Source organism: Oncorhynchus clarkii, chromosome 12 (genome assembly GCF_045791955.1).
Source record: "Oncorhynchus clarkii lewisi isolate Uvic-CL-2024 chromosome 12, UVic_Ocla_1.0, whole genome shotgun sequence".
Classification (NCBI taxonomy): Eukaryota; Metazoa; Chordata; class Actinopteri; order Salmoniformes; family Salmonidae; genus Oncorhynchus; species Oncorhynchus clarkii.
In genome coordinates this window covers 35,630,822-35,655,428 of record NC_092158.1, presented here as the reverse complement: position 1 = coordinate 35,655,428, position 24,607 = coordinate 35,630,822, and the positions used below count along the sequence as shown (strand labels likewise).

Below are 24,607 nucleotides of genomic sequence, written 5' to 3'. Positions count from 1 at the left end.
TGTAGCTGAATTTGTCGAATACAAACTCTCGTTTTAGTTGCAAAACGTTTTGTACCTGTTGTATTCGGGGCATGTGACAAATAAAAATGGATTTGAGTAGGACATTCCAGTCAAATGTTTTACTAATATCGAATGTTTTCTATTGAAATTTGGCGCCATCTACAAGGTTAAAAATAGACGTTGCAGTCAAACACTTGACTACAGTAGTTGCAAGTTAAAATAACTTACCCTCCCATCCTGATGGTGGCGCCAATACATAGCTTACTTCCCCCCCGAAGAACAACGCAACAAAACCAGTTGGAAAAATACCCGGGAGTTTTAGCTAACTAGCTATGTTATTATTTTTAAATTTCCTTCTAGTAGATCAATAACTAATGAGGTAAACAACTCAGTACTTTGACCAACCTATATCGACTGGTTGACCTCTGATCAATTTTGTATCTCGTGCGCTTTGCCCATGAACGTTTTCTGGTATATTTGCTGTAGCTAATTTTTGAGATGCCTTCATTTTTACCTACGGTGGCCGAACAACTCTTCAAAGACATACAGAAGACATACCAAGAGAATACTAAAAGTGAGTTACAGTTTTCCTTGAACAGAATCTCATCTGTCAAGTCTCTAGTCGGGCATGCCAGCCAGAAGATGGCACTGTTGTTATGGCTTTGTTTTATGGTCATTGTCAGATGGACCATTGAGACTCCTATGATTTTAAGTAAAACATTTTATTGGTCGCTCACACATATTTTGCAGATGTTTTCGCAGGTGCAGCGAAATGCGTATGTTTCTAGCTCCAACGGTACAGTAATAGTAAACAATACACACACGTCTCCAAAAATAGAAATAAAAAAAATATCATAAACGTTCTGAGCAAATAATGTAAGAAGGCAAAGGCACACACAAATACTGCAAAGTTGTCTTGGAGCTCGAAACAGAGCGACCATAGCTGTGTTCGAATACTCATGCTAACCATAATATGTGTGACGTACATTGAGTATGTAGTATGCTTATTAGTCATAGTATGGATTTAGGTAGGATGCAAAAAGTTCCTGATGTCAAATCGAATCGTTGTTAGCAGATGTTATTGTAAGTGTAGCGAAATGCTTATGCTTCTAGTTCCGAAAGTGCAGTAATATCTAACAAGTAATCTAACGATTCCACAACAACTACCTAATATACAGAAATCTAAGTAAAGGGATGGAATAACAATATGTACATATGAATATATGGATGAGCAATGACCCAAGCAGCATAGGCAAGATGCAATAGATGGTATTAAATACAGTATATACATATGGGATGAGTAATGCAAGGAATGTAAACATAATTTATTAAAGTGGCATTAATAAAGTGACAAGAAATCCATTTGTTAGAGTGGCCACTGATTTCAAGTCTGTATGTAGGCAGCAGCCTCTCTATGTTAGTGATGGCTGTTTAACAGTCTGATGGCCTTGAGATAGAAGCTGTTTTTCAGTCTCTAGGTCCCAGCTTTGATGCACCTGTACTGACCTCGCCTTCTGGATGGTAGCAGGGTGAAGAGGCAGTGGCTCAAGTGGTTGTTGTCATTGATGATCTTTTTGGCCTTCCTGTGAAATCGGGTGCTGTAGGTGCCCTGGAGGGCAGATAGTTTGCCCCCGGTGATGCGTTGTACAGACCACACCACACTCTGGAGAGCTCTGCGGTTGTGGGCGGTGCAGTTGCTGTACCAGGCTGTGATACAGCTCAGCAGGATGCTCTCAATTGTGTATCTGTAAAAGTTTGTGAGGGTTTTAGTTGACAAGCCAAATTTCTTCAGCCTCCTGAGGTTGAAGAGGCACTCTTGCACCTTCTTCACCACACTGTCTGTGTGGGTGGACCATTTCAGTTTGTCTGTGATCTGTACGCAGATTAACTTAACTTTCCACCTTCTCCACTGATGTCCTGTCGATGTGGATAGAGGGGTGCTCCCTCTGCTGTTTCCTGAAGTCCACGATCGTCTCCTTTTGTTTTGTTGAGTAAGAGCTTGTTTTCCTGACACCATACGCCGAGTGCCCTCACCTCCACCCTAAGGCTGTCTCGTCGTTGTTGGTGATCAAGCCAACTACTGTTGTGTCGTATGCAAACTTGATGATCGAGTTGGAGGTGTGCATGGCCACGCAGTCATGGGTGAACAGGAAGTACAGGAGCGGGCTGAGAACGCACCCTTGTGGGGCCCCAGTGTTGAGGACCAGCGAAGTGGAGATGTTGTTTCATACCTTCACCACCTGGGGGCGGCCTGTCAGGAAGTCCAGGACTCAATTGCACAGGGCCTCAAGCTTAATGATGAGCTTGGAGGGTACTATGGTGTTGAATGCTGAGCTGTAGTCAATGAACAACATTCTTACATGGGATAGGGCAGTGTGATGGTGATTGCATCGTCTGTGGACCTATAGGGGCAGTATGCAAATTGCAGTGAGTCTAGGGTGACAGGTAAGGTGGAGGTGATATGATCCTTGACTAGTCTCTCAAAGCACTTCATGATGACAGAAGTGAATGCTAGTAATTTAGTTCAGTTACCTTTGCCTTCTTGAGTACAGGAACAATGTTGGTCATCTTAAAGCATGTGGGGACAGCAGACTGGGATAGGGAGAGATTGAATATGTCCGTAAACACGGCTAGGGATGCCGTCTGGGCCGGCAGCCTTGCAAGGGTCAACACATTCAAATGTCTTACTCACGTCGGCCACTGAGAAAGAGAGCCCACAGTCCTTGGTAGAGGGCCGCATTGGTGGCACTATATTATGCTCAAAGCGGGCAAAGAAGGTGTTTAGTTTGTCTGGAAGCAAGACTTCGGTGTCCGTAACGTGGCTGGTTTTCTTTTTGTAGTCCGTGATTGTCTGTAGAACCTGCCACAAACGTCTCGTGTCTGAGCCTTTGAATTGCGTCTCCACTTTGTCCCTATACTGACATTTCACTTGTTTGATTGCCATGAGGAGAGAAAAACTACACTGTTTGTATTCGGCCATATTCCCAGTCATCTTTCCATGGTTAAATGCGGTGGTTCGCGCTTTCAGTTTTGCACAAATGCAGCAATCTATCCACGGTTTCTGGTTAGGGTGGGTTTTAATAGTCGCAGTGGATACAACATCTCCTATGCATTTCCTTATAAACTCACTTACCAAATAAGCGTATAAATCTACATTATTCTCTGAGACTACATGTCCCAATCCGCGTGATCAAAACAATTTTGAAGCGTGGATTCCGATTGGTCAGACCAGCGTTGAATAGTCCTTGTCACCGGTACATCCTGATTGAGTTTCTGCCTATAGAAGGGGAGAAGCACAATGGAGTCGTGGTCAGGTTTGCCGAAGGGAGGGCCTTGTATGCATCGCAGAAGTTAGAGTAGCAGTGATCCAGTGTTTTGCCAGCCTGGGTACTACAATCAGCCCAGGTACTACAAGAGTATGTTACAATTCCTGATGTCTCTCTTGAAAGCAACCCTTGCCCTAATTTTGTGTACCTTGTTATCTAGAGACTAGATAATTAGCGAGTAATATACTCGGAAGCTGTGGGTGGTGTGCGCGCCTCAAGTCTGACCAGAAGGCCGCTCCGTACTACATTCGCCAAAATACGAAGTATACAAGCAATGGACACTATTTCTGTGCTTCTATGGCTCATAATGCAATTCTTCAGAAAATGAGCGTGGTCTCACAACATTTTCAGATTTGAAAAAAATGGCGGAAAAAGTTCAACAAGAACGGATTCAAATTTGTTGCTTTAACTAATTATGACAAATGTTATGAAAATAATGAGCAATGTAATGAAGTAATGACTTTTCTAATAAGTTACATGTTATGTTGGTTGACAATTTGTTAGCTACGCTATCCTTACGAACCGCATAGCATATCATTACAGCAGTATGTACCAGGTATGTTAGCTAACTACTGTAGCATTAGTTGGCTACTAATACATTGACCTTGCCAGTATTTACTTTATGCTATCTAACTAACTACACAACGTTTATTGACTTGATTATTCACTTCTCTCGTAGCTTAGCTGGGTGGTATAGTCGTTCAGGTGCATTTGCAAATTCGTCTGGCTATCTAGATGAATTTCAGAGCCCTCTCGTCTGACTGTGCCAGGCAGGGCACAGAATAACCAGTGCATTTACCAACACTCAACACCCATTGAATGTGGCCATTGTCAGTAAAAGTCGAAAAAAAAGCATAATTAAATTGTTGCCAGCAGCACAGTTAGTCACCAACGCTCTGGATAACATGAAAACTGCCTAACCAGCTCTGCTAGGACGAGTAAAATAGTCAGAGTGAGGTGTTCTCTCATTTGTGTCTAGAAGTAGCTAGCAGGTTAGCTTGGTGCTTGAATGCCGTTGTGAGGTCAGAACGCTCGGATTAACCCTACTCCTCGACCAGAGCGTCCAGTGTGCGCTCTGAACGCCCCAAATTTACAAACGGACAATCTGACAACGCCCTGAATTTGCGAACGCCTAGAGCACACTCTAGCACTCCAGATTGAATTTACAAACACACCCGAAGTCTAGCTAGTAATTTGTTATGCTAACAAGCTAGCAAAGAGGTTGCATACAACAGCATCAACTTCCGGGAAAAGACGCAAGTATGCTCAACTGAAAGGATACTATTTGTTTACAGTATACTAAAATGAACTATATACTCATTAAGTATGTAGTATTATTAAAGTTATTATTTTTAAATAAACTATGCTAAATATGTTCACGTCACCAAATAATTTATTAAAACACACTGTTTTACAATGAAGGTCTTCAGTAGCCTCAACAGCACTCTGTATGGTAGTGCCATGGTGTAGCCGAAGGACAGCTAGCTTCTGTCCTCCTCTGGGAACATTGACTTCAATACAAAACCTAGGAGGCTCGTGGTTCACACCCCCTTCCATAGACACAGTAATTATGACAACTTCCGTAGTACATCCTTCAACCTATCAGAGCTCTTGCAGCATGAACTGACATGTTGTCCACCCAATCAAAGGATCAAAGAATGAATCTTGTACTGAAAGCATAAGCTACAGCTAGCTAGCACTGCGGTGCATAACAGGTGGTGAGTAGTTTACTCAAAGAGAGAGAAAGACAATAGTTGAACAGTTTTTAACAAATTAATTTCTTCAAAAATGAAAGAGATGCAAGAGCTATATTTCATTGTATTTAAAAAAATACTTTCACTTACTTAGCTAGTGACTGTACCTAGTTAGTTTAGCCTACTGAAACACCAAGCTCAAACAGCGAGGGATGCTATGTTAGCTAGCTGGCTATGGCTATCCAACCCTGGAACACATTCAAGTCAAGGTACGTTTTTATTTTATTTATTTATTGCCACCGGAGCCCGCTGGTGTAACTGCTAAACTGCTTGCTGCTGACTGTACACTGTACTGCATGATTGTAGTGGGTTTAGTAACACATTAGTTGTATTAGCTATGTTGACTATGATGTTAATAGAATGACAATGATGTAGGCTGTGTGTTGCGGTTATGATATTAGTTCTCCCACTTAAAAAGATGAGAGAGGCCTGTAATTTTCCTCATAGGTACACTTCAACTATGACAGACAAAATTAGGAAAATAAATCCAGAAAATCACATTGTAGGATTTTTAATGCATTTATTTGCAAATTATCGTGGAAAATAAGTATTTGGTCACCTACAAACAAGCAAGATTTCTGGCTCTCACAGACCTGTAACTTCTTCTTTAAGAGGCTCCTCTGTCCTCCACTCGTTACCTGTATTAATGGCACCTGTTTGAACTTGTTATCAGTATAAATGACACCTGTCCACAACCTCAAACAGTCACACTCCAAACTCCACTATGTCCAAGACCAAATAGCTGTCAAAGGACACCAGAAACAAAATTGTAGACCTGCACCAGGCTGGGAAGAAATCAACTGTGGGAGCAATTATTAGGAAATGGAAGACATACAAGACCACTGATAATCTCCCTCGATCTGGGGCTCCATGCAAGATCTCACCCTGTGGGGTCAAAATGATCACAAGAACGGTGAGCAAAAATCCCAGAACCACACGGGGGGACCTAGTGAATGACCTGCAGAGAGCTGGGACCAAAGTAACAAAGCCTACCATCAATAACACACTAAGCCGCCAGGGACTCAAATCCTGCAGTGCCAGACGTGTCCCCCTGCTTAAGCCAGTACATGTCCAGGCCCGTCTGAAGTTTGCTAGAGAGCATTTGGATGATCCAGAAGAAGATTGGGAGAATGTCAGATGAAACCAAAATATAACTTTTTGGTAAAAACCCAACTCGTCGTGTTTGGAGGACAAAGAATGCTGAGTTGCATCCAAAGAACACCATACATACTGTGAAGCATGGGGGTGGAAACATCATGCTTTGGGGCTGTTTTTCTGCAAAGGGACCAGGACGACTGATCCGCGTAAAGGAAAGAATGAATGGGGCCATGTATCGTGAGATTTTGAGTGAAAACCTCCTTCCATCAGCAAGGGCATTGAAGATGAAACGTGGCTGTGGTCTTTCGGCATGACAATGATCCCAAACACACCGCCCGGGCAACGAAGGAGTGGCTTCGTAAGAAGCATTTCAAGGTCCTGGAGTGGCCTAGCCAGTCTCCAGATCTCAACCCCATAGAAAATCTTTGGAGGGAGTTGAAAGTCCGTGTTGCCCAGCAACAGCCCCAAAACATCACTGCTCTAGAGGAGATCAGCATGGAGGAATGGGCCAAAATACCAGCAGCAGTGTGTAAAAACCATGTGAAGACTTACAGAAAACGTTTGACCTCTGTCATTGCCAACAAAGGGTATGTAACAAAGTATTGAGATAAACTTTTGTTATTGACCAAATACTTATTTTCCACCATAATTTGCAAATAAATTCATTAAAAATCCTACAATGTGATTTTCTGGATTTTTTTCCCTCATTTTGTCTGTCATAGTTTAAGTATACCTATGATAAAAAATACAGGCCTCTCTCATCTTTTTAAGTGGGAGAACTTGCACAATTGGTGGCTGACTAAATACTTTTTTGCCCCACTATAAGTGATCACTTTGCTATTGCCTGTGTGAGAGATGGTAAAATATCTAAGCAATCTCACGTGTCAGTACGAAAATATGTATTTAGCATTGAATGGAATAGAATAGAATTAACCCCAGATGTTGAATTAGCCTTTTCTTACTTCCACAACGCATTACAGGGTGTATGCAATAGGCATGCCCCTTTAAAAAAAATCAAGATTAAGGGCAGAGAGAACCCTTAGTTTACTGAGGAACTTACTAAAATCATAAGGGAACCGAGTACCATGTGGGCTAAAGCAAGATGGTCTGGTTTGGCGGATGATTGGAAGGCTTTTAAACATCTTTGAAATCTGGGTGTGGCTATGTCCCGAAAACTGAAAGCAGACCACTACCTTAAATCTACTTTGGATAATTTAAATAATCCTTCCGAATTTTGGCAAGTAGTGAATGGTTTGGAGTGCAAAAAAGATACACAAACAACTATTGATAGACACACAGATTGTAACTGAGAGAAACTCTATTCTGAAAGCCTTACATCAGCATTTTCTTGATGCAGGCAGTTTATTTGAAAAGGTTAAAGGTATAAATGAGCCCCCTGTCAATTTACCTGACACCCCTGTGCACTCTTTCGTCAGGTTCTCCTTCTTATCCTTCTCTGTTTCAGAAGTGCTTGAAGCCCTGAAAGATATTGATAGAAAGAAATCCCCTAGCCCTGATGATCTAGACCCCCGCCTACCAAAAATGAGGTCATGGTACAAATAGTTTTAGTTACTCAGCTCTGTGGTCCTGGAATTCTCTCCTGAACATTAAAACATGTGATGATCTGGTCACATTGGTGGAGTTTAAACACTCGGTCAATGTAAATATCATAGATGTGTAATTGTCTTTAGGACAGCTGTTTTTCAGTTATGCCATTTGTGTTTCTTTACGTAATATGTCATTGTTGTAATGTATGTGTGTCTATAGTTTTGTTTAATGTTGTGTTAGTGTATGTAAGTTATTTTGTCTGAAACTTTGTCCCCCCTGCTGCTGTTGGACCAGGTCTCTCTTTGAAAATAGATTGAATCTCAATGACAAAAACCTGTATAATTAAAGGTAAAAACATTTTTAATGTGTCTGTCACCTTGATTATTCAAAATTCTCTCGACCTGTGCACCTACGTTGTAAACTTTTATTTATAGGCTAGGTTGTAGCAACCACATGATGGGTATAGGGAAAATGTGAGTATCCTAAATCTATTGATGTTACATTGAGCTGGGTGAATGGAATATGAATGACATTCGTCCAATATGCTGTAATAGAAAAGGCCATGCTCATAAACAAAATATATTAAACGGCACCGACCACCACTGCTTCTTATCCATAGGGTTTTCAGTGGTTAGCTTCGCCCACGATTGGCTGCTTGTAAACTACAATTCCGGCGCTGTGTTTTAACGTTTAGAAACTTAAATAATCATCGCTTGCGAAACGGTTTATCGAAACTTATGCTGATTTGCCCCTTATCGTTCATATCAGCGAGAAAGAATATTTAAAATAAAATAGATAAACTGTAGCAGTTTTACACAGAGCCATAGTCTGTGTGAGCCTCCAGTTGATGAACTACACTTCCTCCCCAGTTACACAAACACACAGGTTCGGGGCACGCTAGATAGCTATTTAGCACAGGTGGCCAAATGTCTTCTGTAAAAAAGTACTGTAACATGGAGATATGGCAGTGTGGAATCACTAACCCTGACCCTATAAAGGTGTGTAGTAATTTAACCTTTTAGTTTTCTGAAAATGATTTATTATTATTCCTCGTTCCTTATGTTTCCAAAACCATATTACAAACTGCAGTAGCTACACGCTTCTTCAACGAGGTCAAGCCCTTATTTCCTCTAGAAGCCCAGCCAGCCAACTCCTCCCTTACTACAGTACTCATCCATTACTGTCTTCATGAGAACTAAGGAAAGGAAATTGCAAATTCATTTTTCATTAAGCTATGTCTCTGAGGAATGATTTACCAATAAGTTCTAGATTAAAGCCTATTTAAAACCAAATGAGGAAATTATTCTAACCCCATCACTGTTTTTTTGGTGTGTTTTCTTTGCAGTTCCTGATGACCTGCTTATTGCGTGAGTATTACCTTTTACCTTTATCTTTACCTGGGGATTATTTGCTTTATTGGGGAAACCAGTGAGGTGGGAGAGGGAGTGGCCTTTTATGGCATGTGCTTTCCACAGTGGGATGGAGATGCCGTCACCCAGACAGCAGGGCCCTCCCCTCTTGGTTGGTGGGTGAGAATTTCCAGATGTAGTGGGTGCTGTGGCTGTGGCACAGCCACATCCTGTCCTGTATGATGTTATTCTTGAAGGGTGATTTTCCTGGTATAGGACCTCTTCATTCCTTCATTACCTGCTTTTCACTGGCTAATTGGCTGAGTGTGTTAGGAATGATGCTATCAGGCTTAATGTCTCAGTCGCTCTGTCTCTCAGGTGTTTGTTTATATGCATTGCTGCGTTGTTGTTTTATATGCATTATATCTCCATTTAAAAGCACTTTTACATTAAGTTGAGGGCTAGCCTTAATAAGGGTCTCTCTCCATGCCTGTCCCCTATCCCTGTCTCTCTCCCAGGCTGAGGTTTGTGTTTGGCTCCTGTGCCCTCCAGGCCTTGGACCTGGTGGACCAGCGCTCTGTCACCTGTGTCTCATCCCCCAGTGGACGGAGAGCATATCAGGTGAACATCTGCTACCCACTTTGCACTAGAGTACTCACTTTCCCAATAAACCACCTAGTGAAACATTTGGTAATCAATCGACCATGATTCACACAAAAGAGCGATGAAAGGAAAATGTACAGCTAAGTCTTAAGCATTTTGACCCTCTTTGTATACTATAGAGACGCTAATGAGAAGCTATTATCTTCCCAACACTTGACATCAATGCCAGAACCTCACGTAAGGACGGATTAATTACTGTTGTACTCATGGAAAACCACCTAATCCATAGCCATTCCCTACCAGTCCCAGAGTCCCTGTAGGCCATGTCCTCTTGCGTCATAGCAGGGCCTGTCCAGTGACCCAAGTTTCCTGTAAACGCCTTTGACAGCTTTTATGAAATGGGACAGAAAAAACACAATGAGGCTAAATACAGACAGTGGTTTCTGTTTCTTTGGAATAAATTCCTTAATTGTTTTTTCTCCTTCTTGAGTTTTTGGTGACTTCTGTGGTGAAATTAGGTGGTGTTTATTTGAAATGGTTAGGCTATAATATGATGTGGTTCCGGGCACAAATTCAGTTCTACATTTCCATAAAAAGTTATTATGTTTTCTCCTAAAACATCTGTGAGTGAAAAAACAGTGTTGGAAAGCCTATGCAGTAACAAGTAGATACGTCTTCCAATATCACACTCTTCCCATATTCATGTAGTGTGGTTGCGCCATTTGCAATACTATTTACTCTTTAAATATACAAGTGTCGAATGGGACCCTTTGACACTGTGACAGTTTTAATTGCTGTGAGTGGGTGTTCTGAGGAGATGTCTGAGTAAGATTTAGATAGCTGTGCTATCTTCCCATATTTTTGGAGTAACTCATTTCCGTGGCTTTATTGTTATATAAAAACATAAACCCCCAAAATCAAGAGATGCTAGCTAGTTATGTCGTTCCTCTTAGATTACTTTCTCTCGTGATTTGAGTGCAATTGTCACCTAGCTATTGTTTTCTATCCATCCCTGGAACTGTCTGTCTGCAGGGAAAAATAGTTCATTCAGAAGTATTGGGACATATCCGTACAGTAAGTGTAATTGGGATAACTTGAACCAGACCAGGTTAAGTTGCCTTGTTTTGGCTCAGGGAGGGAGGGTAGACTATATTTGGGAAGTTGAGAGTAAAGATTTACTTTGATTCAGTAGTCGAGGACCATTTGTTTCTCTCCTCCCCTGAGTTCTTAGCCAGGAGGAATTATTGTGTTCTTCCCTGAATTGAATTTAACTTTATTGATCTACAGGGGATTTCAGTCAGCATGTCAATTGAAAAATCCAACAATGGAACCTGAGGCAACTGCCCAAGTGTCACAATGCTGGTGTTGGAGGATTGCCATGGCACCTGCATCCTATTTTTCTTCCATTTGACAACACTCCAAATTAAACTAGGGCTAAGTGTATATTGTTTTATAAAGAAAGTGTGTGTTTTTGGGCTTCTTGCTGTCAATTTGCAAATTATTTGTAATTATGTTCCAGTCTGCTCAAGAAAAGTTGATGATCCTTGATTTATGGTAACTCACTCTGCAACATTGTTTAGGCGTCTGGGCACTGATCCCACCAACCCACGCCTCTATTTTTATCCAGCAGCTCAAAACTTTTATGATGTCAGAGAAACTTAAAACGTCAGGTTTTTACTGACCAGAACCATGACACAGCCAGTTGGACGTCACTTCTGAGAAGAGGCTTGACTTGCAATAAGACCTAGATAAATAAACTCAGTCTGAAGAGCTTAGTTTATACCCCCTTTTTCTGGAAGTAGGTCTACTTTGTAGCTCTGGGTTGGGGAAAAGAGCCAGTCTGGGACCTGTTGTGCATGTCATTGTTTTGTTATTGTGTCTGGTGTGATACTAATGAATACACTAGCCTTTCCCTGCACTCTTTTCTATAATCTAAAAATGGTTCTTTGGCTGTCCCCATAGGAGGACCCTTCTGAATACTATGTAGAACCCTTTACACAGAGGGTTCTACATGGAAACCAAAAGGGTTCTACCTAGAACCAAAAACAGTTGTTCTCATATGGGGACAGCCAAATAACTGTTTTGGAACCCTTTTTTCTAAGAGGGTGCTCATAGTTTGATACTGTCTGTTTGCCACATTGACTCAATCATACATTCAGGTGACCTTTTCAATGAGAATATGGGGTTCGTTCAGTCTGTTGTGACAGGGCACAGAGAATCAGACCAGGGTCAAGTTTAAGGCAGAATAGCAATATACAGTGCGTTTGGAAAGTATTCAGACCCCTTTACTTTTTCCACATTTTGTTACACTTTAGCGTTATTCAAAAATGGATTAAATACTTTTTTCCCCTTCTCAATCTACAGACAATACCCCATACATTTTTAGAAAATGTTGCAAATTTATCAAAAATAAAAACAGAAATACCTTATTTACATTAGTATTCAGACCCTTTGCTATGAGACTCGAAATTGAGCTCAAGTGCATCCTGTTTCCATTGATCATCCTTGAGATGTTTCTACAACTTGATTGAAGTCCACCTGTGGTAAATTCAATTGATTGGACATGATTTGGAAAGGCACACACCTGTCTATATAAGGTCCCACAGTTGACAGTACGTCAGAGAAAAAACCAAGCCATGAGGTTGAAGGAATTGTCCGTAGAGCTCCGAGACAGGATAGTGTTGAGGCACAGATCTGGGAAAGGGTACCAAAATATTTCTGCAGCACTGAAAGTCCCAAAGAACACAGTGGCCACCATCATTCTTAAATGGAAGAAGTTTGGAACCACCAAGACTCTTCCTAGTGCTGGCCACCCGTCCAAACTGAGTAATCGTGGGTGAAGGATGTTGGTCAGGGAGGTGACCAAGAACCGAATGGTTACTCTGACAGAACTCTAGAGTTCCTCTGTGGAGATGGGAGAACCTTCCAGAAGGACAACCATCTCTACAGCACTCCACCAATCAGGCCTATATGGTTAGAGTGGCCAGATGGAAGCCACTCCTCAGTAAAAGGCACATGACAGCCCACTTGGAGTTTTCCAGAAGGCACCTAAAGGACTCTTAGACCATGAGAAACAAGATTCTCTGGTCCGATGAAACCAAGATTGAACTCTTTGGCCTGAATGCCAAGCGTCACGTCTGGAGGAAACCTGGCACCATCCCTATGATGAAGCATGGTGGTGGCAGCATCATGCTGTGGGGATATTTTTTAGTGGCAGGTTCTGGGAGACTAGTCAGGATCGAGGGAAAGATGAACAGAGCAAAGTACAGAGAGATCCTTGATGAAAACCTGCTCCAGAGCGCTCAAGACCTCTGGGGCAAAGGTTCACCTTCCAACAGGACAACAGCCCTAAGCACACAGCTAAGTCAACGCAGGAGTGGCTTCAGGACAAGTCTCTGAATGTCCTTGAGTGGTCCAGCCAGACCACGGACTTGAGTCCGATTGAACATCTCTGGTTGTGCAGTGTCGATCCCCATCCAACCTGACAGAGCTTGAGAGGATCTTCAGAGAAGAATGTGAGAAAGTGCCAATCTTGTATAGTCATACCCAAAAAGACTCAAGGCTGTAATCACTGCCAAATGTGCTTCAACAAAGTATTGAATAAAGGGTCTGAATACTCATGTAAATGTGATATTTTATTTGTAATACATTTGCAGACATGAGGAAAGTGTGTGAAGCATTTATCTGTGCTCTGTGAAGCATTCATTTTGGCTGCAATTTCTGAGGCTGGTAACTCTAATGAACCTATCCTCTGCAGCAGAGGTAACTCTGGGTCTTCCTTTCCTGTGGCAGTCCTCATGAGAGCCAGTTTCATCATTACGCTTGATGATTTTTGCAACTGCACTTGAAGAAACTTTCAAAGTTCTTGACATTTTCCGCATTGAACGACCTTCATGTCTTAAAGTAAGGATGGACTGTGGTTTCTCTTTGCTTATTTGAGCTGTTCTTGCCATAATATGGACTTATATGGACTTTTACCAAATAAGACTATCTTCTGTATACCACCCCTACCTTGTCACAACATAACTGATTGGCTCAAACACATTAAGAAGGAAAGAAATTCCACAAATTAACTTTTAACAAGGCACACCTGTTAATTGAAATGCATTCCAGGGGACTACCTCATGAAGCTGGTTGAGAGAATGCCAAGAGTGTGCAAAGTTGTCATCAAGGCAAAGGGTGGCTACTTTGAAGAATCTCAAATATATTTAGATGATTTTTTTAACACTTTTTTTGGTTACTACACGATTCCATTTGTTATTTCATAGTTTTGATGTCTTCACTATTATTCTACAATGTAGAAAATAGTAAAAATAAAGAAAAACCCTTGAATGAGTAGGTGTGTCCAAATGTTTTTATTGGTACTGTATTTTCTACATACTTTATATCTGGTTTGAGTCTTTTAAGTTTACACTGAAAACGTTTTACCATCCAGAATTTTTTAAAACATTGTATATACAGTATATTCTTTTGAAGTGGTGGTCCACCACTACTAAATAAATATAGGGGAAACACTGTTTCACCCCTTTATGACAAATCTAGACAAATAATCCAGAGTTATGATTAGGGTAGCAAAGGGTCGGAAACTTTCCTCAATGGCAGTAGCCATTGCACGGATTGAGGGAGACAATGCCATCCTGTCTGATGTTCAGACTGCTTGCAGATGTAAGAGAAGAAATCCGTACTGCCCTGCCCACTTCACTGTTGCTCCAAGCAGATGAAACTGCAGTTCTGAAATACATCAAAAAGCGTGAAGACTTCTGCCTGAAGCCCATACACGCTGCAGTGCACATGTTGGACCCCAAGTATGCTGGCAAGATCATCCTGTCTGGTGCAGAGATCAACAAGGCCTATGGTATCCTTGGCCTGGATGAGGGCAAGGTTCTTGGCAGTCTGGCGAAGTACACTTCCAATCAAGGGCTTTGGGATGGAGATGCAATATGGTAGTCATGCCAACATATCTCATCAGCCACCTGGTGGAAGGGACTTTGTGTATGCAGGCTCTTTCCCCTGTTGCCTCTATTATCCTCCAAATCCCACCAACATCAGCGGCCTCAAAGCGCAACTGGTCCTTGTTTGGGAACACACACACCAAAGCACGCAACAGGCTGACCAATACAAGGGTTGAAAAATTGGTGGCCTGACAACGAGCCATCCTCAACAAGGTTGGAAAGTTATGAGTCTGATGTTCAAGAGGTGGACATTGAGGAGGTCCAGGGAGAAGACATGGAAGCCTGAGAGGAAGACAACCAAAGCTTTAGTTTCTAGGCTATCATTTTACAGATGTATGTATGTTAAACGTTTTTGAGAGATGAGAAGGATCATTGGGGATCATTCAATATTCCCTTTCTGTTGTTCAGTGAAATCATCCCATGTGAAGAGTCAACTCATTTAATTAAAGTTCAACCTGTTATGTTGAAACACTGTGTGATATAAATATATTGGAAGGATTTAATCATTTGCAATTATGTCTACTTATGATAAGGTAAAAGGTTTATGTTTCTGTCTCCATATGATATGGTAAATATATCCAATGCAAATATCTACTTTTAAATGATATTAATATTAATTCCCATATATTCCCGTTAATTTCCACGGAAAGTTTCCACCTCTGAATAATCCCCAGAATGTGCAACCCTAGTTATGATGCAGTCTGAAGCCTTGAGTAAGATGCATCATCAGCCCTGTGCCTGTCGTGACTTCCCACAAACCATGGCAGTCCTCTATAGTCTTCCCTGACGGGCTGCAACTTAAACTGGATCTGGCAGTGACGAACTGTTGACAGAGCCGTCCCTCCAAACTTTGGAGCTCTCTGGCACATGATGGCTTGCCTCTATGTAGTCCTGTGTGAACCTGGCATTCCTACCATAAAAATGGAGAAGCCAACTCCAGTCCACGCTGGAGCTGAATCTCATGTTTCATTTACTGAGATTGAAGAGTATGTAACGCTTCTAGCTGACTGTGGAATCCCCTGCTAGGATAGCTTAGACAGGTTCCAAACAGTGGAAGGAGAATATCAGGGAGCGTTTAAGTGTGGTTTTGTGTTGGGCCTACCAAGTTTGCTTTGTGGCCAGAGCTCAGAAGTGGAGACACATTCTGAAATGCAAGCAGAGGACAAAAAGACCCAAATGTGAGCTGGTTTTCAATGACTAATGCTTTAGAGGCTTCAGCATCACCGATTGACCTAGGCCGGTCCCATAGAAATACAATAGATTATATTTCTATGGCCAATCCGCCATATGTTGAGCCAATTTTCCGTTCTTCCCCTCTCCCTGAAGTGTGCGCCTGTTCACTCACCCTCAACTAGTGTATTTAAAAAATCATTAAGTTGGTGTGCAGATAGAGTGTCTACCATTTTGGTATTCTTATGCCAATTTAATGTTCTTAAATCCTTGAGGGGGAGTGAACGAGTACACACCCTAGGTTACAGTCTCCCTCCGGTACCCTCAGCTGGGTGGCTCACAGTCTCACAACTCTGCTTTTGTCACTTTTTTAAATCGACTCAATGTAATATTCCCTGAAGAGTTACTCATTTATAATGAAGCGTCACTTTTCTACAAATGAGGTGTTTTATTTTGTAGATCACTGTGAAGGTGATTTAGAGGGACTACATAGCTGTGAATTTGTCTCGGCTGGGGAATAATGGAGCCTGTTTCTGTCATGTTGAGAGTCATTAGTTGTGGTGACGAGGCAGAGTTCCTCTGAATTAATGCCCTTATGCGTCATCTTCAGAATGAGGCTGAAGCTTTGAGTCTGGCACAAAGTATGTCTACCCCTATCTTGAGTGCCAGACTTTACAGCTACGGTGTTGGAGTAGCCTATATTCAATATTTGGAGCCAGTTGTCTAGCTCCATGGAATTATTGTCTTCCACTTTCAAACCCAATACATGTTTTACATTTGGATTCATTAACAATGCATACTTCCTCTCCTTCCTTAAGTTGGAATGCTGATCTGAAATGATTAGATAGGTGAAGACAACCTTTCTCCATCCTAGTTCTGCCAGATCAGTGAAATATGCAAGGAAGAAAGGGAACTATACATTTTTAAAATGCTTGCATGGGGCCATAGGCGACACAATCCCTTTTCCAGATGTCAGGGGTTTATTCAGTGATATTGTGAGCGTTGGGAATAGAATAGAATGAAATAGAATTATATTCTAAAAATAGAATGAATACAACTGACACAATTCCATATATCTGACAGACAATCATATCTGTTCTACACCATACATTTCTATCTTAATGTTCTGTAACGTAACATCCCCCTGAACAGGCCCCAGGGTTAGTGGGATGTGTCAGGACGTGTTGGAGGAGCTCAGGGATGGATGAGATGAAGTCAGGAGCTTGTTTCACCTCATTCCTCACCCTGCTCTACTGTCTACAGTGCTCCTCAGCTGTTGTGAACATGTGTGGAATTGACTCAAGCTGTGGCAGGCGAATGCAGTATCAGTACAAACAGAATTCACATCATTGTTTGATAGGTTTGTTTAAGTACTTGCTAAAGACAAGACATTCTCGCTCTTCCCCTACAACACTGTGATATGTTTTAGAGAGTCTTTCCGTGACCAATTTTTTTTCCATTAATCCACTCTCCAGAACAACTGTGGTTTTGGCCAGCTCTTCCTTTGACTTTCTACTTGTTGTTTTTGACTGTGTCCATGTTTGTTTTGTTGAAGGTGATTGGAGGGTCAGGGCTGCTGTACACCTGCTACACCTCCTGTCACTACTGCTCCTGCCCAGCCTTTGCCTACACTGTGCTCAGGAGGAACGAGAGCCTGCTGGTGAACACACAGACATAATCCATGTTTCAATCATTAATAGAGCACACAGCCATAAACTACAAAACCTGCACACACACAAACCGCCTGTTCTAGTCATGCATAACTGCATGATGTGGAATTCTACCATTCAGGGTTTCCCCCCCAGAAGGCAGTCACATGTTGATATGTATAACAGTTCATTATTAGCAAGACCCTGGCACTAGTGTTTAAACATGTTCATCCCGTATGACTCTCGGGAGCACAAAGCCAAAAAGTCCCTGAAGTCCCATAAATCCTCAGCTGCCTCTGAATATTTCCCTGAATACAGAATCTATCCATACTTCACAGTGAGGTTGACAACACTACTCCCCCTCTCTCCCACATACATCCAGAGCTGTCTGTGTTGTTTTAAGGGCATTGCAGACCCTGTCATCGTCATTGCGACCCCGTCATGGGTCAGTTGGGGCAGACCAGGGGAAGTGCCACAGTCTCCATTGGGGGTTTCGGATGGAGCCTATTGCCTGGACAGTCTACAAACCATGACAGCCCTGCCTCCCTGCTCTAGGTCCACAGCCCAGCAGGAGAGACACCACTGTACTGTACTGTACTGTTACTCTGAGAAGTCTCCCTGAGCTTATTTCTGCCCAATGATTTTTGGGAATATAATACATTCTGCCTACCTTTATTACATTGGTATGACAAATTCTGACATTGTAGAAGTGTTATTAATTTTTTATAAATGTAATAACCATAAGTAAAAAATAAATAAAAAAAATGTTTAAGTCATACATACAGGTAACTGCCAAAATAAAGGAATCGCCAACATAGTGACTTAACAGGGCATTGGCCCACCATGAGCTGCCAGAACAGCTTCAATGTGCCTTGGCACAGATTCTACAAGTGTCTGGAACTCTATTGGAGGAATGGGACACCATTCTGTTTCATTGGTGGTGGAAAACACTGTCTCAGGCCCGCTCCAGAATCTCCCACAAGTGTTCAATTGGGTTGATCTCGGGTGACTTGAGACTGACACACACACCTTTTAAACCCCCTATGCTCCTTTGAGACCCCACTTTCAAAGTCTCTGAGATCTTTTCTTCTAGCCATGGTTAGCCAAAATAATGGGCAACTGGGCATTTTATACATGAACCTAAGCATGATGGGATGTTATTGCTTAATTACCCCAGGAACCACACCTGTGTGGAAGAACCTACTTTCAATGTACTTTCTATCCCATTTACTGAAGTGAATGGAATAGAAAGTATTTTGGCAGTTACCTGTATATTAATCATAATTTTTAAGCATTTCTGCAAACTTGCCTGAACTTCAATTCTGTCTGAGTGACACACAGAAAAGAAAAGCTGCATACTCTCATGGCTCCAATGCAATAGATTTACTAAGCTGCCTTCATCAGGGTGTATTCTCTTTCTCTCTCACACACGCACGTATTGTACTATCACTTCCCTAACATTCCTCCTCCTGTTGCAGTGCAAGCACATCCTGGCCGCCTACCTCAGTCAGGCCATGGGGCTGTCCCAGCAGGAGGCCCTGTCTGACCAGCAGATGTCCAGCATCCTTTCTGGGAGAGCAGCAAGAACTGACACGTAGAGCACCAGACCCCTAGGTCACTCATCCAGACCTACATGTAGAAGACCAGACCGCAGCTACAGACCCAAAGCACAGACACGTAGAGCACAACCCAACAGGTCACTGATCCAGACTCAAAGCCACACAGCACCATCTGAGACCAAGCTACTGCAGCACATCCTGAGGAAAGATGTTTAAAAGGCAAAGCCTACTGCTGCTGTATAGTCTCCTCCAGTCTGTCTGCATGTGTGAAGATTACTTTTATGGCTTTTAGGTCATTGTGCTGTTCTTCTAGAACCCTGGTGTGGTTCTCCGCTTTCTGAAAATCAAAAGACAACAGATGTTGCTGTTTTTTGTGAGAGTTCGTGTTCTTAATCTGTTGCCAGAGAATATGCATCTGTTCATTGACTGTATTTTAAGACTCTCCTTTTATATGAAAATGGTTGTTATATTTAGGTTGTGTAAACTCTTGTAAGAATATGAGTCTGAACATTTTATTTGTATTTTTTATTTAACCAGGCAAGTCATACATAGCTTTTATTGACAAAATAATTCACCATACAGATTTTTCTCATGTTAAATAGCAGTATTGGTTTAGTTGTCAGTTGAGTGAAATAATAATTGAACATCATTGACGTTCAGACATTCTACTGCACTGTTGGAGCTAGTAACATAAGCATTTCGCTGCACCTACTATAACATCAGCAAAACTGTGTACACAACCAATACACTTTGATTTGAACCACAGTTGACTGTTTAGGCTACTGGTTAGCGACATCAATACTGTAACACATTTGCAAACGCACAGGTTGGAAAACTACATCAGCTTGTTCTTGTGTGTATGCTTCATTCACAAGTCAGGCTTGTTGAAGGCTGCACTGTATCTTGCAGGGTAGGGGCAATTCCATTTCAATTCAATCAACTCCGGAGGTAAACAAACGCCAATTCCACATTTTTCTCAGTACGAAGCATTTGGGGAATTGGAATTTCAGTTTACTGAATTGTAATGGAATTGAACCCTTATCTTGATGCTAAGGTTACATTTGAATGAACAAATAATAGTAATACCAGTACAGTGCAGTCTCCAATGGAATGTACTTGAAGTTTGGCACACTCCTATAGTTTAGCCCTTGAAGTTGTAGAGGTGATGGTTGATGTGTATGGTGAAGAAATGGAAAAACTAAGAAATTAAACACAATGGAAATACTGTATTTGTTGGACCCCTGTGCTAAGACAACACTTGTCTTAAATTCCTTTTAGAAGTTAAAGTGATACTACAGAGGTTTTGTATCATTTCAGGAAGTAGTTTTGAAAGTAGTGCTCACTATCGAAAACTGGTCCCCCAAAATTTTCGCAATTACATTTTCACAATGATATGTTACATCCTGCAATTTGTTTCCCTCTCCTGACGTTTATATGATAAGTTACGAATTCCAATTCGTACAGTTTGTTTGTACAAATTTGTAAGTGCTTAAGATCCCGTTCAATCTAACTTTGTGAACACAAAAACAGTACACAACACAGTTTAATATCACAGCAAGGAGGCCCTTCTCATAGCAGAGGAAAACCACATTAATTTTAGCAAAGATTGTGTGCCGTCACATCCAAACTGGGTCTCGTTAAACTGGATTTATTTTGTGGAGGTCTGGTTTCCTGTTTTTGATAGAAAACCACATCTAATTTCAGCCAGTTGAAAGGAAAATAGACTGTCACAGCTTCTTAGAAAAGAGGCCATTGTCCACAATGCCAACACAACAAAGGCAAGCTCATCAGTTGGTGGTCAAGTACAGGGAGAGACATCTTCAAACCGAGAACGATGCACCGTCTATTTAACAACACTGTAAGACTCACTGTTACAAAAATACAATTACAACAATGAAGCATATTTTTGTCTTTCACAGAACAAGCACTTGTCAACCCTACAATCTCATTAGGCCTAGCATTCCCTGCAGGGTTTGTGTCAATTAAACATTTCTGAATTTAATTTGAATAGGCCACACCCCAAAAGAAGCAGGATTTTCATTTCATTTTAATTGAAGGAAGTGGAATATAATCCAAAGCAATTCAAAATAAATACAATTTTCATTTAATTTAATTCAACTTTCTTTAATGCAAATTCATTTCAATTGCTGCTTCCTGTCAGGTGTGGCCAATTCAAATTCAAGAATTGAATTGTAATTACAGAGCAACCCCAACCCTGGAAACTTGTTTCATTCAACAAAGAGGGATCTCCTCAGCATTGCATTGACTGATTTGGCTTGGTGTAGTGAAGTGGTGTATTTAGGAGTTCTTACTGAGTGAGGGGGATGGAGCCACATGGCTCTTAGCTGCTATGCTAGGACATGGGCAGACCGTACACCGTGGAAGTGGTTGATCCTACAGTTTGACAATATTGAGTATTAAAAGCTGCCTGGTTTGTTCCAGGACACAGGAATTTGCCAGGTGGGCAAACCATCACAGCTGTGTCCATGTGAGGTGTGTGTGTGTGTTAGTCCATGTGAGGGTTGTATTATGGGCCTTCTAGGGATGCCAAGGGAAGAGGGTGACATTCAGATGTGTAATATACAGTTGAAGTTGGAAGTTTACATACACGTACGTTGGAGTCATTAAAACTCGTTTTTCAACCACTCCACAAATTTCTTGTTAACAAACAATAGTTTTGGCAAGTCGGTTAGGACATCTTTGTGCATGACACAAGTAAATTTTCCAACAATTGTTTACAGACAGATTATTTTGCGTATCACAATACCAGTGGGTCAGAAGTTTACATACACTAAGTTGAATGTGCCTTTAAATAGCTTGGAAAATTCCAGAAAATGATGTCATGGCTTTAGAAGCTTCTGATAAATCATGTCAATTAGCCTGAGTCAATTGGAGGTGTACCTGTGGGTGTATTTCATGGCCTACCTTCAAACTCAGTGCCTCTGCTTGACATGGGAAAATCAACAAGACCTCAATTTTTTTGGGGACCTCTGCAAATCTGGTTCATCCTTGGGAGCAATTTCCAAATGCCTGAAGGTACCACATTCATCTGTACAAACAATAGTACACAAGTATAAACGGCATGGGACCACGCAGCCGTCATACAGCTCAGGAAGGAGACGCGTTCTGTCTCCTAGAGATTAACGTACTTTGGTGCAAAAAGTGCGAATCAATCCCAGAACAACATAAAAGGACCTTGTGAAGATGCTGGAGGAAACGGGTACAAAAGTATCTATATCCACAGTAAAATGAGACCTATATCGATATAACCTGAAAGGCCGCTCAGCAAGGAAGAAGCCACTGCTCCAAAACCGCCATAAAAAATCCAGACTACGGTTTGCAACTGCACATGGGGACAAAGATTGTACTTTTTGGAGAAATGTCCTCTGGTGAAACAAAAATAGAACTGGTTGGCCATAATGACCATCGTTATGTTTGGAGGAAAATGGGGAGGCTTGCAAGGGGGTGGCAGCATCATGTTGTGGGGGTGCTTAGCTGCAGGAGGGAATGGTGCACTTCACAAAATAGATGGCATGAGGCAGGAAAATTATGTGGATATATTGAAGCAACAGTTAAAGCTTGGTCGCAAATGGGTCTTCCAAATGGACAATGACCCCAAGCATACTTCCAAAGTTGTGGCAAAATGGCTTAAGGACAACAAAGTCAAGGTATTGGAGTGGCCATAACAAAGCCCTGACCTCAATCCTATAGAAAATTTGTGGGCAGAACTGAAAAAGGGTGTGCGAGCAAGGAGGCCAACAAACCTGACTCAGTGGCACCAGCTCTGTCAGGAAGAATGGGCCAAGATTCACCCAATTTATTGTGGGAAGCTTGTGGAAGGCTACCCGAAACATTTGACCCAAGTTAGACTCAATTTGGTAGCATTGCCTTTAAATTGTTTATGTAAACTTCTGACCCACTGGGAATGTGATGAAATAAATAAATGCAGAAATAAATCATTCTGACTTTTAACATTCTTAAAATAAAGTGGTGATCCTAACTGACCTAAAACAGGTTATTTTTACTAGGATTAAATGTCAGGAATTGTTAAAAACTGAGTTAAAATGTATTTGGCTACGGTATATGTAAACTTCTGACTTCAACTGTATAACAATAAGTAACACAGATTTGTTTTCTGATATGATTTAGGCTATGTTGAACAAGAGCCCCAAAAAATGTCAGCATTTTGTTAAGAATAATCATGTAAATCTATCATTTTAAAGGGAGATTACATAACTAAGTCATCAAGAATTTCAAATATTGAGGCATTTGTAAGGGTGACATGATTTTCTTGCAAATCTCTAAATATCCTGTTTCTGAATTTTAGATGACTCATTACTCAGTCTGCCCACCACATACTGTATGTTCCTGAGCTTTCTCCATGAACTAAAGAAGCCATGACATTTGCAAAATTCAAGCAGAGCACAATAACACCACAAGTTTATATTATGTGTAAGAATACTTTCCCAATCCGAGCTGTGTTGTGTGTGTCCTCTCACTTGAGATGTTGCTGTTTAGTCAAAACTGGTTCCACTGGGCAGAGTTTCCTATGTAAGTTTTTATGCAACACCAGTAATGAAGAAGTCCGATATAGCCCATGACGAACAATACAATACACACCTCAGCCAGGTTTCTCAAATTTGAGCTACATGACTAATCAAATACCAAACGGTAAACATTGAACACTTGATGCATATTATGTTTGGAAAGTTAAGGCTTAGAAAGATGTGTGTTTTAAGTTATGATATGGTCAATGTGTAGGAATGGTAAATTAGGTGTTCTCATAGTAATGGATTCATCAGTGGATTCATTTCACAGTCCTGAAAATCCAGTTAGCTTCAACAAAATAAAATAAAAATCCTTCAACAGTTAAAGCTGGAATCTGCATTAGGTAGCACAGTGCCACTGTTCGCCCCAGAGCATGTGTTATTGTTTTGTTGATGAAACAGAGGAGAGGGGCATCCAGCATCGTAGTAAAAACAATTGCAGTAGGCATACTGCTGTTCTATCGTGCGTGCAATGATGTCAGAGGGGGGAAAAATATTTGTTGTTTGAAGTAACTGTTATTTTAATATCGCAAACGGACGTGGCAGTTTTACCAAGTACAGATTCCAGCTTTAAAGTAAATAAGACTAGCCTGGTCCCAGATGTTTGTGTGGTCTTGCTAACTGCTATGGCCATGACAACGACCATATGAGTTAGTAAGACGGCACAAACAGATGTGGGACCAGGCTAGCTTTTCATCACCTGGCCTAATACTCATCTTAACTCATAAATAACGCTCCACATTCAAGGCATATTTGACAGATTAATCTATTCAGCTTCATACAGTGGCTTGCTAAAGTAGTCACCCCCTTGGCATTTTTCCTATTTTGTTGCCTTACAACCTGGAATTAAAATATATTTTTGGGGGGTTTGTATCATTTGATTTACACAACATGCCTACCACTTTGAAGATGCAAAATATGTTTTGTGAAACAAACAAGAAATAAGACAAAAGAACGGAAAACTTGAGCGTGCAGAACTGTTCACCCCCCCAAAGTCAATACTTTTTAGAGACACCTTTTGCAGCAATTACAGCTGCAAATCTCTTGGGGTA

The 24,607-nt window shown here is 41.3% G+C and overlaps 1 protein-coding gene across 1 annotated transcript; it reads left to right on the top strand.

Annotated features, from left to right (window-relative positions):
* The first annotated feature begins 263 nt into the window (after positions 1-263).
* Positions 264-20,237, top strand: LOC139423109 (zinc finger, SWIM-type containing 7). Its single transcript, XM_071174764.1, has 5 exons — positions 264-574; positions 9,072-9,093; positions 9,594-9,696; positions 17,356-17,460; positions 18,928-20,237. The coding sequence occupies exons 1-5, from the start codon at positions 499-501 to the stop codon at positions 19,045-19,047; spliced, it is 426 nt and encodes a 141-aa protein (XP_071030865.1). The 5' UTR covers positions 264-498; the 3' UTR covers positions 19,048-20,237.
* The last annotated feature ends 4,370 nt before the right edge of the window (positions 20,238-24,607 follow it).